At 39.1% G+C, this 16,461-nt stretch overlaps 1 protein-coding gene across 1 annotated transcript; it reads left to right on the forward strand.

Moving 5' to 3' along the window:
* Nucleotides 1-855: 855 nt before the first annotated feature.
* Nucleotides 856-16,261, forward strand: mmp2 (matrix metallopeptidase 2). Its single transcript, XM_054608420.1, has 13 exons — nucleotides 856-1,191; nucleotides 1,395-1,621; nucleotides 2,620-2,768; nucleotides 3,693-3,821; nucleotides 4,628-4,801; nucleotides 5,486-5,659; nucleotides 7,130-7,303; nucleotides 7,587-7,742; nucleotides 7,903-8,029; nucleotides 11,715-11,851; nucleotides 12,473-12,632; nucleotides 12,949-13,058; nucleotides 14,993-16,261. The coding sequence occupies exons 1-13, from the start codon at nucleotides 1,036-1,038 to the stop codon at nucleotides 15,094-15,096; spliced, it is 1,977 nt and encodes a 658-aa protein (XP_054464395.1). The 5' UTR covers nucleotides 856-1,035; the 3' UTR covers nucleotides 15,097-16,261.
* The last annotated feature ends 200 nt before the right edge of the window (nucleotides 16,262-16,461 follow it).

A 16,461-nucleotide genomic window follows, 5' to 3' on the forward strand; every position in this document is an offset into this window, starting at 1 on the left:
CAATATAACACTTTAAAAGACGTTCGGCCTGTCTACAGCGGGCTGACCAAGTAACTAGTAATGTCATATTTACATGATGTAGAGAATCTAAATCTATAGTGAAAGAAAAGAGTTGGGTCCAGTTTAAACAGGAATTGATCACTTAGTTAACATACATGTCTCTCTGCAATTTTTTTTTAATGATTTTTAGGACAATATTGTAACTGCTGGGAGAAAGCAGTTTCCTTGTTTCCTTGATGTAAAAAAAAAGCAGCACCAAAGAGTGAAGCAGGCTCATTAAAATACATATACGGTATGTGCAGGACACAGGCAACACCCACGTGTTGATTTTAAGGATCTATCAGTTTGTAAAAGACAAAAAATGTTTGCAACCATACCTATTATTATTATTATTATTATTATTATTATTATTATTATTATTATTATTATGAAGTTAATCAGCATGCAACCCCCCCCCCTCAACCTGCACATCATCCCATTATTTTCCACACATGCAATGTAACCAGTAGAAGATAGACATAGAATGACTTTGACTAACTAACCTGACTACTGAAATGACATAAACCTATAAAGCGGTCCATATGTTGAAACTGATACATGTTGCCTGTGATGATGAGTGGAGCTGATCAGCATTCAGCATGACACGGTGTCTTTCAGTCTACATCTACAGCCCGTTATGTAAGGATATGGAAATGAATAATTGCCATTGAATTGACCGAATCAGCCGTCATTTGTGGACATTATGGGCCACCTTTTAATCCCGAGCTACCCTCTCAAACGATGGATTAGTCAATATGAGTAATCACGAAACCATCCCTGCTCCTATTTCTCAACCTGGAGACTGCGCAGAAAACTGTCGGGGGGAAAAAAAAAAGTGCGTGTGCAAGCAGAAGTGAGAAAGTTCATAGAGCTGAGGTGCAGGATATCCCGTTGAGGAGAAGAACAAAAATCCTGTAGAGGAGCAGAAGGGGAAAAGGAGTGCAGCGCAGAGCGAACGGCATTTATTCTGCAGTAGATATTGACAAACTGGGGAAAATGGGCTTTCCGTCGATATTTAGCTGTCGTCGGATGGTTCTCAAAGTCTTTATTGTTCAGTTCATCGCCTTCCAAGCAACTTATGCTGCCCCCTCGCCTATTATCAGGTTTCCTGGAGACGACACTACTCCAAAAACAGACAAAGAAGTTGCTCTGGTAAGTTTATTGGTGTTTTTCTTTAAACTTTGTCTAAGTTGGTCAGTCAGATGTGAAGGAACAGTGTTTACTCCTGAAGTATAATAACTAAACTGTTGGGGAATAGTTCGCACGTTAATTCATTTATTTGCTTTTTGCAATAACTTCACAAGTATTTAATCCTGAAAAGTTCAACCCATTGTTTGTCTTTTTTCTCCTTTTAGCACTATCTGAATAAGTTTTATGGATGCCCACAAGACAGATGTAACCTTATGGTGCTCAAGGACACCCTGAAGAAAATGCAAAAGTTCTTCTCTCTGCAAGAAACTGGAGAGATTGATGCCAAAACTGTGGATATCATGAAAAAGCCCCGCTGTGGCGTCCCAGATGTGGCCAATTACAACTTCTTCCACAGGAAACCCATGTGGCAGAAGAAAGACATCACTTACAGGTCAGGGGATTAACTTTACCTACACATTTACTGAACAAGCGTTGGATTATCCTGCACTTTAAGTGCTAACTCGTATCCTGCACAGAGTATTTTATTAAGGGAGTAAATCCACATTTATTCTGAACCTGGATTAGTTATACTCAAGTAATGACATCATGGAAGTTTTAAGCAGTATGGTCCATAATAAGGGTAAAAACAGTACAACTGAGCCTATTGCTTAAGTTACTTGAGATGCATTGCATGCATTACATCAGGACGTCATATATGTTTGCCAACCACAGAAAGGTCAAATTACTCGACCCCACCCAGCCGCTGCCCATAAATACAACAATAAATACTTATTGGAATATATCGGAGTCACTCCATAACAATAAGGTTTAAATGTAATTCCCAGAGCAGTGTTTGATGACTGCACAAAAAAGCCAGAGTCTTGTTTGCTTTGCCAGATTGGTCCCCCCCCCACTCTCCCCTCAACCTCCAGTCCACCCCACCCCCATCCACACAGTCGTTGTGCGCTTACATCTTGCGTCTTGCTTACACCAGCATTCCTACACAGTATGTGTCAGGTCTTTTGTTTTTGTTCTGTTTGAGGTTTACAACAATGTGGAATCGGTTTATTTATATCAGCGGTTTTTCGGGCCCTGATCATTCCAGCCCCGTCTGCCTTTGTGTTTTTTAGGAAGACTGCAAGCCAAAGACAACAGCAACTAAGAGATCTTAGACTGTGTTTTAAGAAAGGGCTGTGTAGACAGGCATGTGACGGGGTTTGTAGCTGAACACTGTTTCAGGAACCATTATCATCAGATTATTCATAGACTGTTTAGCTGTTAGTCCATTATCTGAAGTTGGGAAAGTAGATCTTATGATAATTTTGCATGCTTTTCCAAACATGACACTCACAAAGCCACACTCAACTTTTGTTTTTATGATTTATTTTGTCTTTATTTTCCTTCTTTGTTTTTTGTTATAATGAAACTGACTCTCTGTTAACTCTGTAGAATCCTAGGATACTCTCCTGACCTGGATGAGGAAGTCATAAATGATGCTTTCTTCAGAGCCTTCAAAGTATGGAGTGACGTCACCCCACTCTCATTCACCCGTCTCATGGACGGCGAGGCTGACATCATGATTAACTTTGGACGCAATGGTATGGCATGTATTTAGACATCAGAGAGTATATAGACATATAGACATAGTACTTATCCAATACTGTACTCAAAAGACAGCTTTAGTCAGTTGAATTATCATCAGGTTATCTGTACATTGAAGGGCAGTACAGCCAGTGTCTATGAGCAAGTGAAACTCTGTCATTTGATTCTTATCAAATGGGTCTGCAACTCAAATTCCATAAAAAACTTTTTTATAGTTTGTGTGCCCATGTGACCGCAAAAAACCCTGCTGACTGCAATTGTCACATTTGTCATCTTTGTCTTAATCTCTTGTTTGGGATATGGTAAACAGTCGTGCATGCATACAAACTTACTTGCCTCAATGTGGCACAGGAATGGTATTTCAGGTTAAAATTCAAAGATTTAGAAGTTATAATTAGGTGAAGTTGCCTTCCACATCCATGAGGATAAGTACAGCTCATGTTAGGTCATAACCCAAGGAAACAGTTCACACAAGTTCACTGCCTTGTTGACATGTTATTACAGTAACTCAGCGCACAGCCAACCTATATTTTAGGAACCCTTCTTCACACAGGTCATTCCAACTAAAACAGCCATTTGATATTTACCCAGAGTGTCACATAACTTCTGTCTAGCCATAGCTGACCCTATCAAGAAGGAATCTAATGATAATAGTGGAACAAAAACAAAAAAACATGGCCGCTTCAGAGACTGTGAAACTAAAAATAATTTTGAGCTTTTAACAAACACACAAATGTCACATTGTGCCACAAATATGTTTTCTGACTGTTCATTTTTGTATTTCCTCTTAAAAAAAAAAATGTATCTTGCCACTTACTAGCTGGCTAATAGCTGCACGTCTGTACCAGTTGTTTTATAAGAAGAAAATTGCTTTTGATATTCTATCTTGAAGTGTTAATGTTGAATGATGCCATCGACAGAGCACGGAGACGGTTACCCCTTTGACGGGAAAGATGGCCTCCTGGCTCATGCCTTTGCACCAGGGCCAGGAATTGGGGGAGACTCACATTTTGATGATGATGAGCAGTGGACGCTGGGAGATGGCCAAGGTAATGGGGAAAAATCAGTTGTTTATACAAAAAAAAACTGAAGCATGTTGCAATAGCTCCACTACAAACGTCTGTGATTTGAGCTGTTATCGTATATAATGTGTATCAATTTGTCCAAAGATGATGAGAAGAAGATTGCCAAATAGGTGCATTTTTCCATTTTTTCCAGTCTCTTATTCAAACAGAGTATAAGTACCATATTGGGGAGATGACAGGGCAGGTCCACACAAAAAATGACACCGATGATACATTTGAGTTTCAACTACTTTTTTGGATTTTCCTAACTTTGTCTGAACTTTCTGGCACTGGTTATGACAAACCTCAGCCATCTGGAAGCTCAATAGAAGAGAAAAAAAATCTCTGTTGCAGTCATTTGCATATGCACGCTTTGACCTAGATATTCCCATTATTCAGAATTGTTTTGTCTGAATTCATCATTTGTACGTAAGTCTAACAACACTTAGAATGAGCTGTTTCTTTTATTATAACAGTGCCTTTTAAAGTTTTATCCCATTTACTACAATGCATGTGTAATAATTTTTCTGAGCTCCTTGTCCATTTTTGAGAGCCTACTTTTAAATTGTATCACAAAGTATAAGTAGTCTTTTGTTTCTATTTAGGCCAAAACAATATTGCAGTTTACTCGCTTGAGATACGCAGTCAATCATATTGAACATCATGTCACCTTCCAATTGGATTTAGAAAATAGATAACAGTTGTAAAAAGTTTCAAAGTTTGTAGTAAAAGAAAATGTTATAGCTACGTGGACAACAAAGTATCAATATGCTCCTTCATCTTTTCAACAGTGGTGAAGGTGAAGTATGGCAATGCTGATGGGGAGTTCTGTAAATTCCCCTTCATGTTCATGGGCACTGAGTACAACAGCTGTACAGCTCAGGGCCGTGACGACGGCTTCCTGTGGTGCTCAACCAGCTACAACTTTGATGAAGACGGCAAATATGGCTTCTGCCCCCATGAATGTAAGTTCTTCCTGTGGTTCTCTTTTTTTTTCATTTTTATGTAACAACATTATTTAACAATCTCCAACACATTGCGCTGAAGTCTCTGTCTGGATTTGTAATTTTTGTGGCCCCACATGACCTCAGCTGCATTGGTGTCCTGCCCTACTTGCATCTGGAATCGAAGCAGGGCCTTCTATTATGGCAAAGTTATACTTATAATCATATCAGATTTTTGCTGTATTTAAAGCTGCTCTGCTGATTCCGTACAGAAAGAAAGTAGGTTAAACAGTATGCCAGGAAAGTGTTGTTTTCTGTTTTTGGATTGGATTATGGAATATTTATTTTCCAAGTCACTGCCCCACTTTGGAACACTGGGCTTTGTTAAACATTTTGTTTATCTGTGTTGTATTGCTGTCAACGGTACTAACATGATCACATGCCCATTACATTGAATTGCCAAAGTACACATGTACCAAGTTGTTTTATATGAGAACATGTGAGAAGCCTGTTTGTACTGGAGCCGTCTGTGTTGTTAAGCTTTTGTATTGATGTAAAAAAAAGTTCCATTCCACCTTTTTTTTCTAGGAATTGTAGATTACTCTTCATAAGCATTGGAAAAATGAAAAAACGCACTGTGTGGAATGTTATGTTATTACAAGTTTTCCTATACAACCTCTTTGTATTTGATTATTTTTTTTACAGTACTTTTCACCATTGGTGGAAACGGAGAGGGCGCTGCATGTAAATTCCCCTTCACCTTTTTGGGAGAGAAGTATGACGGATGCACCACTCAAGGCAGGGATGATGGTTACCGCTGGTGTGCCACCACTGAGGACTATGACCAGGACTCATCTTTCGGGTTCTGCCCTGAAACTGGTAGGTGGTGTCAACTTCTGCCTGTTATGCTGATCACATATTAGAGTTGTGCAAAGAATGTACGCTTGTGACTTGTGGTATATTTGCATAATTTAAATATCAAATTCATACCCTTTATTAGTGAAATGATTTACTCTACCAGGTCTCATTTAATTGAATTGTAACATGCACTACATTCATCAACAACAAACTCTTCTATAAGATATTTTGCAGTATCCCATTAAAGAGGCAACAACCATCTGTATGCACCGTGCTTTCTCCCATCCTATGTGTAGCCAACACTACTGCCAACGTCTGAGCCAAAGGAATTATGTTGAATGCTTCCATATACGTTTTGATTATATTATATTTTATGATATTTCACATAGTAGCCTGACGCTAAAGCAAAGCACAGCGTTCATAACTTGTTAACAACTTCTGCTAGTTCATGCTAGCTAGCTGATACCATGTAGCTCGGTTGAGCCCTAATTTAAGAGTTTAAATTCATCTATTTTCATTCTTTCTTTATTGTAAAACTTAAGTAGTTGCTCACTTTAAAACCTAAGTTTTCACACAGCCCACATTTGGGCTTGAATATTGAAAGAAGGCTACCTTTCCCCTATTAGTTAACTTACCACATGGCACATTTCACATTGTATGTTTATAATAAATGAATTCATTTATTTTGCAAATTAATGGACTATGTCTGCCTATGGTATATTAAAATGTTTGTTTCTATCTGCATGATCAAAAAAGCCGAAGCAGATAACCGCTATATTTCCATTTTATTTCTACTATTTCCTGTTAAATCCCATAAATTCCTGTTTATTCCCATGGTTACCTTGAATATTCCCAGAATTTTGCATCATTTGACCTGTTTTAGGGTTATGAGCTTGCTTAGGTGCCTACAGAACATTTTACTGGCTCTGTTTATTTTGAAATGCAGTGTTCGGTGCCCTGCCATGTGTTGGTCTACAGGAATGCTCCAGCTAGGGTTTTCGGTCTTGCTCGTGGTCTGCTGAATGGCTGTGAAAGTATTTTAATGTGCAGTGGCAGGGCTTATTTTCCATTCTGTCAGTGGGACTGGTTTTAGGGTTGAGGTAGTGTAGTAGGGAGGGAGATAGACCACTGGAGCTTCCATCTGGTTCTAATTGATTAGGAAAGTAGGTTTGTTGTAAAGCATTGTGCGATAGCTTGTGCTGAATAAGAAATTAGATATTATTTAAACAAAAACAGTCCTAAACCAGTCTGCCAGATAGAAAATGATCTCTCTTTGAAAGAAAATCAATTTGGGCAGATGCTTTTTGGTTTTGTGCCCAGTGGATTAGTTGTTGATGCCATGTGTGTTGTGCCAGTGCTTTCATGATGCTGTTTTCAATATCATCTGTGCTTACTTCACAATACAATACGATCTGTTCTGAGGAAACATTCTGGCACATGAAGTTCATAACACATTTCACTTCTACATTACACTTTTGTTGCACTCTCTAGCCATGTCGACAGTGGGAGGAAATTCAGAGGGGAGCCCCTGTGTCTTCCCCTTCACCTTCTTGGGTGACACCTACGAGGCCTGTACCTCATCTGGACGCAGCGATGGCAAGATGTGGTGCGCTTCCACCAAGAGCTATGATGATGACCGCAAATGGGGTTTCTGTCCAGACCAAGGTATGAATAGTATTTGTGGACAGTTCTTGTGTATGCATTAGTCATTTTTTTCCTGGCTCACCCACAATAAACAAGAAAAAAAAGGTAAAAGGCCAGGTTGGCTGTTATTCAATAGTTATGTGTCTTTCATGTGTTCACATCATATTCCACGAAGGACCACAACTGGTATACTGTAGCTACCAATTGAAAGGTCTATTCATGTTGTCCATGTCCCATTTTCACTGTACAGCAACAGTATTCAGAGTTTACAATGACGTTTCTTCATTGTGCTTCGTGTTTCCAGGCTACAGTTTGTTCCTGGTGGCAGCCCATGAGTTTGGTCATGCCCTTGGTTTGGAGCACTCTCAGGACCCCGGAGCATTGATGGCCCCCGTTTACACTTTCACTAAAGACTTCAGACTTCCTGATGATGACATCAGAGGCATCCAGGACCTCTATGGTGAGACAAATTGTCATGTGTGGCCAGTTTCCTAACAGGGATCAAGCTTAATACCAGAACAAGCAACTTTTCCCCTAAGAAGCCAGGAAAGATTAATGTACTGTGAGTGTGTAATCACTTTCTCAAAAATGATATATTCCGGTAAATCTCTTTTAAACAGGTGTGCCAACAGACAAGCCTTTGCCTCCAACCCAGGGTCCAGTCACTCCAATGGACATCTGTAAAGAGCCAGTTGTGTTTGACGCTGTAGCCCAGATCAGAGGAGAGACTTTCTTCTTCAAGGACAGGTAATTAAATCAAACAAACAAGAAGTCCCAATAGTGTTTGACCTGAACTTGTCTTCAGCAAGTGTGTGTATGCTACATTAACACCAAATGAGGTAAGAGCACTGACAATTAACCCTTGGCTAAGTCCCGCACTCAAACGCAGACTAGCCAATTATAGCCTAGCTTCGACCTGCTCTGAACAGGGTCCTCCATAGACTCTCATGCAATGATATTTCCTTAATTTCCAGTCTGGTTTTGTGGTTTTCAAGGTAGTCATGGGTGAACGAAGGGTCAATTAATCATCCAAAATCCCTCCAAAATCCACCCGAATCAAGTTCCTGACCACATTGTTAGCTGATATGCTTTCATTAGCTCTCCGAGACATACATGCAATGTGAAGCCTGTGTTTGACTGTCTTGAAACTTGCAACCACTACCAAAGTCTGGTTGAATTTCCTGTCCTTGATCCATTGGAAGAACAACAAACCAAAACCAAAAGCCTACTTCTGGCTGAATAAGGCAGCTGGCAGAAATTGGATTTCATAATAATTTCCTCACAAACAATAAGCAAGTTCACATGAGGTTTCTTGTTAATTATTGTTAATCTTATTGCAATCTTGTGAGACTTAAATATTGTGGTTAAGATGCTTGTTTCATGATCCGACAATTAGAGAGAGGGAAAAATATGCTATTCTTATACTCATGCAGTGACAACCAAAATACTCATCAGTCATAAACACAGTCTACAGTCCTCTCTCTCCACTGGCGCCAGTGAAGGCAAAGTCTTGTACTGTGTCTACTGGCTGATCCTGTGTAGAAGTGAGTGTCATGAAGTGCTTTGTTTTCGTCAATAGTCTTTATGAGTCAGTGTATATTCCAGTGGGAAATTGAACAGTGTTCATTACAACACAGCTGAAGTTTGTTACAGACAAATTCTCCTGACAGTCACTTTAGAACCAAAGCAATAATGTGGTAGAAAAGGAACCGATAGAAAACATAAACAGTCCTTGCAATTTTATGGTGAACAGCGCTGTATACCTGTCATGGCCACACATGTGTCCAACGTAAACAGGCCAGCATTCCTCCTTACCAAAGTCCTGCTTTAATACAGACTGACTTTACCAACTTGCCATGCCTTCCTTCCACACATAGGCCAAAGTTGTCTGAGCAGCGCAGACAAATTTGGGCATTTCAGTCCAGGGATCATTAATTGTGAAACACAAATGTCAAAATGGCATTTGGGTGAAAGAAGGGTAATGAAAGCTATGATAGTCATTGTTGTAATCTAATTGCCATGTTCAGCAGCTCGCCGTGTTTGGTAGCTCTCTTGTATAACCATACAAGGCTTGTGATATTTTTAAGCAATTCTTTATTTGACATTTGAGTGCTTTCTAAGCCCCAAAAGACTGAAAACTGACAGGAAGGGGAGAATTTGAGAACACGGTGAGCTCAAGGCACGGAGGAGAAAGGACAGAACGATATATCTTTCTGAAGTTTGAGATAAGTGAAGTTTCAGTAAGGCCTGTTGTTCTGACCCCCACAGAGACTTAATTAGTTTTGTGCTCTGCTACAAGCCAAGTTTTATAGCGTCAGAGAAAAACGTTGCCCTCTGGGTTCCGGGGCTAATGCCCATTAGACTCTCCCATTGTAAAAGTAGGATCCCCCCCTTTCCCTCCTGGCTCAGCATATTTATGTTGTAGGACACATCTTGACATGATGCAGTGAGTAATACTTATAGCGCTCCCTGAGCTCAGCATGTCTGTCTGGAGGCTTAAGAAGAAGGCAATTATAAAGTCTGTCTCAACAGTTTTTCCAGCCCGTTGACTCTGTTGCAAGTAATTCATGCTCATAAGCTTGTAACCTAGCATGTAGCCAACAGAATCCATTTGTAATGTACAGTATTTACTTTATGTTGTAATACTACAGCTTTTATTTGATTTGGTGAAACTAGTGGTTACCATGGTAACAGCAAGTGTGGTCTAGCACTGCTTTAGCAGCTACTTTGTCAGAAGTACAGCTGCTGTATCTCTTTGCAGTGCAGCCAAACAAACTTTTTTTGATAAAGAAGTCAGTCAGAAAGAATGAGCAGGGCACAATGCTGTAGTTGGTTACCTTGCTCAGGAGTTGATGATGTGCATCTTGCAGATTTTAATTTAACAGCTCACTGTTCTGATGTAAAAATGCAAAAAAAAGACTAACTTTTGCATTGTTGATGAATGACCTCAGTATTGATCACTCTGACAAACATGTTGCGTTTCCTGAAGCTGCTTCACAATAAAAGACTGTGTTCTACCAGTTGAATTATTTGAATGTGAAGCAACAGCAGTAGGAAATGTTTTGTTAGCATTAGCAGTAGCTTATTAAATCTCTGAAAGTGTAAAAACAGAAAAAGTGAGGCTTTTATTAATGAGATAAAATTGCACACGCATCACATTCTCATTTCCTGTGAATCCCTCGTGCTAGGTTGGCAATATGAATCCGGTGCGGGAGTGGCCACCCCTATCAATAGAAAACAACCATATATATTACTAAATGTAAACATATTGAATGGCTATTGCAGAAGAAATGCTGGCCATAATTTGTATCAAATGGGGTTTGATTTCTTGAAAAGATCAAGGATTCTTTAAAGCAGGATAGTTTTAAGAGTACTGAGAACACTCCATTAACTACCAGTTGGCCTTTCCACTGATTACCCAAACATTTTCCCATTTGACAGCAGCAAGGCATACAGGAATTTTCATAGAGACTTTTTGTCTAGTACAGTGTGTTTGTATGTTTTGGACCATTTATGGGAAATCACATACTTAAGTTTACTTAAACTTTATGAACTTAAAAGTTGTGTGAGACACAAAATCCATTTAAGTGAACATCATGGCTGCTGATAAATCTGTCAGAATAATATTATGGTTAAATCGTAAAGCAAGTAATCAATCTTCATTACCACACAGTTATAACAGTGCTTTGATAACATCAAATGCAAGATAAATGGATGAACTGCTTGAAGGTTTAAGTCTGAGCAATGGTTTGGAAAAAACTCTTGCAGTTATGTGAAGCACAGCACTATATATGCTATATGACTATATCCTGTTAATCTGTCCCCTCAAACAGCCACCAGGCGGATCATTTATTTATTTTTTTGTTTTTAATTAAATAGAGACAGGAAGAAGAACACAGAAAAGCCCTCTGGATATTGCTGGTACACTGCATGAACTTGACAAATTGATCCATGAGAACACTGCTAAAATAATGTAATTAGATGGTTAGTTCAGATTGAATATGTCTCCTCTTTCCTCCTGACAAATGTATAGAAAACTTTAGATATATCTGTATGTTAGTTAAGTTTTATTCTATCCACATTTTATCATTATTGCAACAGATATTTTTCTTTTTAAAAAATAGGTCAGTGGAAAAGAGTTTGGGAAGCTGCCGTTGTTGTGCAGCTGTGTATTGGAAATCCGGGCAAGATAGGGCTTGTTCCGCTGGCGTCTGCAGCCTTAGTTCTAACGAGAACCAGATGCTCATGAATCAGGCCATTGTGGCTGGCTCGGCCAGTGGAGCACTTGCACTAAAACCTCCTCTTACACACACACAAACACACACACTTACCCTACTTCCTCATCATCCCCCACTGCCCTTCGTTCACTCTCAATTCGTCCCTAGCTCATCTTCCTTTGCAGCCGCTCACCCACTCATTGTCTTTCTGCCAGGTTCCTGTTCAGGTCAGTCAATTTCAGAGGCAAGCCCAATGGCCCCATGCTGGTGGCCACCTACTGGCCAGACCTGCCTGCCAAAATAGACGCTGCCTATGAAATTCCAGCGGAGGAAAAATCTGTCTTCTTCTCAGGTATGCTGGAGAAAACAAGAAAACTGTGGAGAAATGGTTTATAAAGACCTTTGTGAATATTTATGTTGTATTGCATGAACTTATCACCCTGTTCAAATCCTCCCTGTCCCTCTATGGTGACCAGCGAAACAGACAGTTCCACTTTCATGAGTAATGATGAGGTGTCTTCATTCTTTTACCAGTTGGATTCACTTAAGGGTGGCGTTTCCATGAACTGAAACATTAGAAAAAGTAGGAATGTTGGCTGGGCACTCCTGTGTGTGGTGTGCACTCTTGAGACACTTCAGATATTCCACCATAGTTATTAGTGGTTTATTATACATTCTTTGCATTTTACTAATATGACAATCTTCCTGAATACTGATGAAAGTTACAAAATGTATCCGTCAGCTTCTAAGACATTAAAAGCAGGGCTGGTTTGGCTATAGGGGAGACGTACCCTGAATGGTTAATTGATGATCTCACTCTGGTGATATAATATATTTGGTTAATAGATGTGTAGGATTATGGGTTAATACCTTGATCAGACAGCTCTGTGTAAAGATAAAAATACTTTACATGAATAAAGTCTCATTTCATCCCTGGTTCTACTTTTTTACTTACTAACTCTTCCCCTTCAAGGCAACGAGATGTGGGTCTACAAAGCAGATCAGTTGGAGAGAGGCTATCCAAAGAGACTCTCCAGCCTTGAACTACCCAATGATCTGCAGAAAATCGATGCTGCCTTCAACTTTAGGAAGAACAGGAAGACTTACTTCTTTGCTGGGGACAAATTCTGGAGGTAAGTGGGAGTAGAGTTTATGCAACCATTTGTGAGCCTAAAACCCTTGTCTGACACACTGTAGCTTGTGCCGTTTGTTTCATCTTGTCTTGTTACAATGCTGGGCTACATCTGGATCTAGTTAGTGTTTGGTGTGTCCTAAGCTGCACTGTAAACCACAACAGCTCTGTAAGCCCTTGCACAGCAAGGCAATTCCCAGTGTTGACGACTAACTGTTTTATGGAAAACAGTGAGTTGTTTGTGTGTTAAGTTGATGGAATTGTGAAGCACGCATTAAAGGATTATACTGTTTTAATGCATATTATCATGTGTACAGATACAATGAAGATATGAAGACAATGGACCCTGGCTTCCCCAAACTTATTGCAGATTCCTGGAATGGCATCCCAGATGAAATAGACTCTTCCTTCAGTCTCAATGGCATTGGTAAAAAAATCTTTCTTTTCACACAAAATGTAAATTTAAAGGCTTTGTATGATTTCAAGAAGGGACACTGGACCAGGCTCTACAGTGTTGCTGCTTTAAGCTACATGCTAACATACTCACAATGACAATGCTAACATGCTGCTAGCAGGTAGTAACCATTATCACCATCTTAGTTTAGCATTTTATCATTCATAATTTTCAATTTGAGATAATTAAAGACGTTAGAATAAATGCAGGAGGAGCACCAAAGTTATTGCAGTTCATCCTGAGCAGGACATGAATGTCTGTTCCAAATATCAAGACAATCCATCCAATACTGTCGAGACATTTCACTCAAAACCACTAGTTGAAAAGTCAGAGGAACACTTTATTAGTCATTAGAATTCACCCTCTGGGTACAATGAATGCCTGTGCTGAGTTTCATGTTTAATCCAATATATGATTAGGCATTTCACTAAAAAAACAAAATGTCAACCCCATAATGGTGCTCGAGGAAAGTCGGTTGATGATCAAAGTCATTACTCTTAATCCTCTGGGGACTATGAATGTTTGAGCAACATATCATGGAAATCCATCCAATAGTTTGAAATAGTGAGATATTTCAATCAGGACCAAATGGTGGACCGACAGATAGAAAGACATTACCATCCCTAGACCCATGTTACTACAAACAAAAGCTAATTGTTTACAGTGTTAGATAAATACCACACTAATGTACCAATCTCTCTTGGAATGGCTAAGAAAAAATTGTAAAAAAGTAAACCAGCAATGCTCACTGTCCCCAGCTGTGGCTGTAGCTCAGTGGGAAGAGCAGGCCGCCTTTAACCACAAGGTTACTTTGCAGCAGCCCACTGCTCCTAAAATGCTTAGGACCAGTTAAATGCAGACGTGAAATGTCATGTATGTACCTGAATGTATATGACAGTTCTAATACAGTTCATGTATTAATGGAAATAAAAGAATAGAAACAAAATAGCCAAAGGTCTCGTCGACCTACAACTTTCTTTGGGTCTTTAGAAAGACCTAAGGGAAAAGGGATTTTGTGGTGGTTGTGGTGCTTCGATGAGAGCTGGATTAGAGCTGGTGCTTTTTGTGCTAGTTTACAGTGTTCGGGGCTGGCATTCCTTGTGGTTAGATTCCAGGCCTATCCAGTCCGCTCTACTAGCAATCTGGCACAGTACATCTATCAATAAAAATTATTTCCCACAATCCAGCAAGCAATGACGCCATCTAGCCAGAAATGAACTGTTTCAAGGAACTGACTAAAAATGAGGAAGTACAAAAGGGCCAAAGGGAGTAGCTCTGAAAAGAGGGAGTCATCTGTGCCCTGATGTTGATAGAGAACAGTCGGAGGAGAGGCAGTTGCTTTATGTCTCTCATGCTTTTATGTGCTGCGATTAAACACCTCATCATTAGTTATGTTACCACATCATTGCAACTAGAGATCAAGAAACATATGCTGGTAAATTTTCATCATGACACCACCGGTAAACTTCCTCTGAGCCACTGTCAGCCATGTTTCTTGAGATTAGAGTTGGTATGCAGATTTTTGTCTACTACAAGCAACCAGGGATTTTTCCATCACTGCTCTCCTAACATACACAAATTACTGTAAGCATCACATAGCCCCTCCCCCACACATTGGACAAACATTTATATAAAGAAAGTCTGTACCCCTCTACAGAGGTGCCTGTATGCTTCCTTATAAGCATGATTCAGAGTGAGAGAGGCTTAACATTGGCTTTAGCAGAGCCTGATTTCAGTTCTAAAACTTGTCTCTTTGATTTAAACTGATTATACTGTTAGTCTATTTGCTTTTATTAAAGTTAAATGTTTATTTTACTGTTATTACATGTTATTTTACATAAGCAATTTAAAATGGAAGTTATACATGCAGTTATTGACTAAGTGTGCATTGTGCCTGTCTTTAACAGATTACAGCTACTTCTTCAAAGGCAACCACTATTTCAAACTGGAAGACAGCAGCTTGAAGATTGTTAAATTGGGTGAAATCACGAAGGATTGGCTCGGTTGTTGAGCATTTCCAGAAAAGTATCACAACTGGCTTATTCCCGTAATGATATCTGACCTCACGGGGACGTTGCCATAATACCACACACAACTTGAGGTCGCCGCAGTGCACGCTGTTGTTTTTTATCCTGGCAACTCTGCACGCTTCTGTGGGAGAGATGTCTCTTCCAGCCTGTATAACCGGCCTCCAGCTTTGTAGACAGGCACCTCGGGACCTCCTACACAGGCTGAACATAGGCAACTGGATATTTGCTATATTACTGTGTGATGTTGACATTTTATTTGTTGTGCCGATGCAGATTTTTTTTAACATGTACACCCCGATTTATTGTTTTTATAGTTTTTTTGGTTCTTTTTTTTCTAAAACTCAGACATCAGGTATGTCAACACTGCATTGAACGCAGTGCTATACTGTGCTGTGAGATGTTGCCGTTTTATGCAAAATTTATTCTGAAGGGCTGTTTCGTACCATATGAGGTATTCATGTTAGCTTGACTTACGTCTATGTCCAGTGTACTAAGTGCATCTTTTTTAAATGTATCACTTTTAATTTCTCATTGTTGTGCAATACATTTGACAACATTTATTTGCACAATGTTTTTGACCGAAAATGGTGCTTTAGAGATTACTTTTTTAATTTTTTTCTTTTTTAGTCCTATCTACATACAGTGTGTATATACATATACATATATATATATATATATATATATATATATATATATATATATATATATATATATATATATATATATATATATATACGCACACATACATTTTATATTCTTTGTATCTATGTCTGACTACTTAGTATCCTCTGGATGTTAGAAAGTAGTTTTCGCAGGCACACATTATTCTTCATTTGATTAGCACTTTGTATAGGACTATATAAGTGGACTGCTTAATATGGAGACCAAATTATTGTCATGGGAACTCCGTGTTGCACTCTCTTCACTAATGGTACAGCGAGATTAAAGGCACAGGTTGCCTCCAGAGGCTTTATTGATTTGCTGCATGATGGAATCATGTCCAGAGTACCGCAGTAGTATTGTTTAATTATCTTTTTTATATATTCTCTTTTCTGTCTTGGGTTTTAACAATACAGTCATTGTGTTATGTTTTGTTTTTAATGCTTGTGCACTTTGTTACTTTCATCAATAAAGATGGTCATTATAATGTGGATCAGTGATAAACAAAAGAAAGACTCCATGTAGTTGCAAAAAGAATGTAAGTGGGTGATTGATGCAATTATTGGCCTTCACCATTAAGCTTTTGAATTCAGAAACAAATGATTAATAATTCAGAAAATACATTTGAGCAGAAGAAGCAGTACCACCAACTACTACATATATAATTCAAACATATATATATATAC

Source organism: Anoplopoma fimbria, chromosome 2 (assembly GCF_027596085.1).
Source record: "Anoplopoma fimbria isolate UVic2021 breed Golden Eagle Sablefish chromosome 2, Afim_UVic_2022, whole genome shotgun sequence".
Classification (NCBI taxonomy): Eukaryota; Metazoa; Chordata; class Actinopteri; order Perciformes; family Anoplopomatidae; genus Anoplopoma; species Anoplopoma fimbria.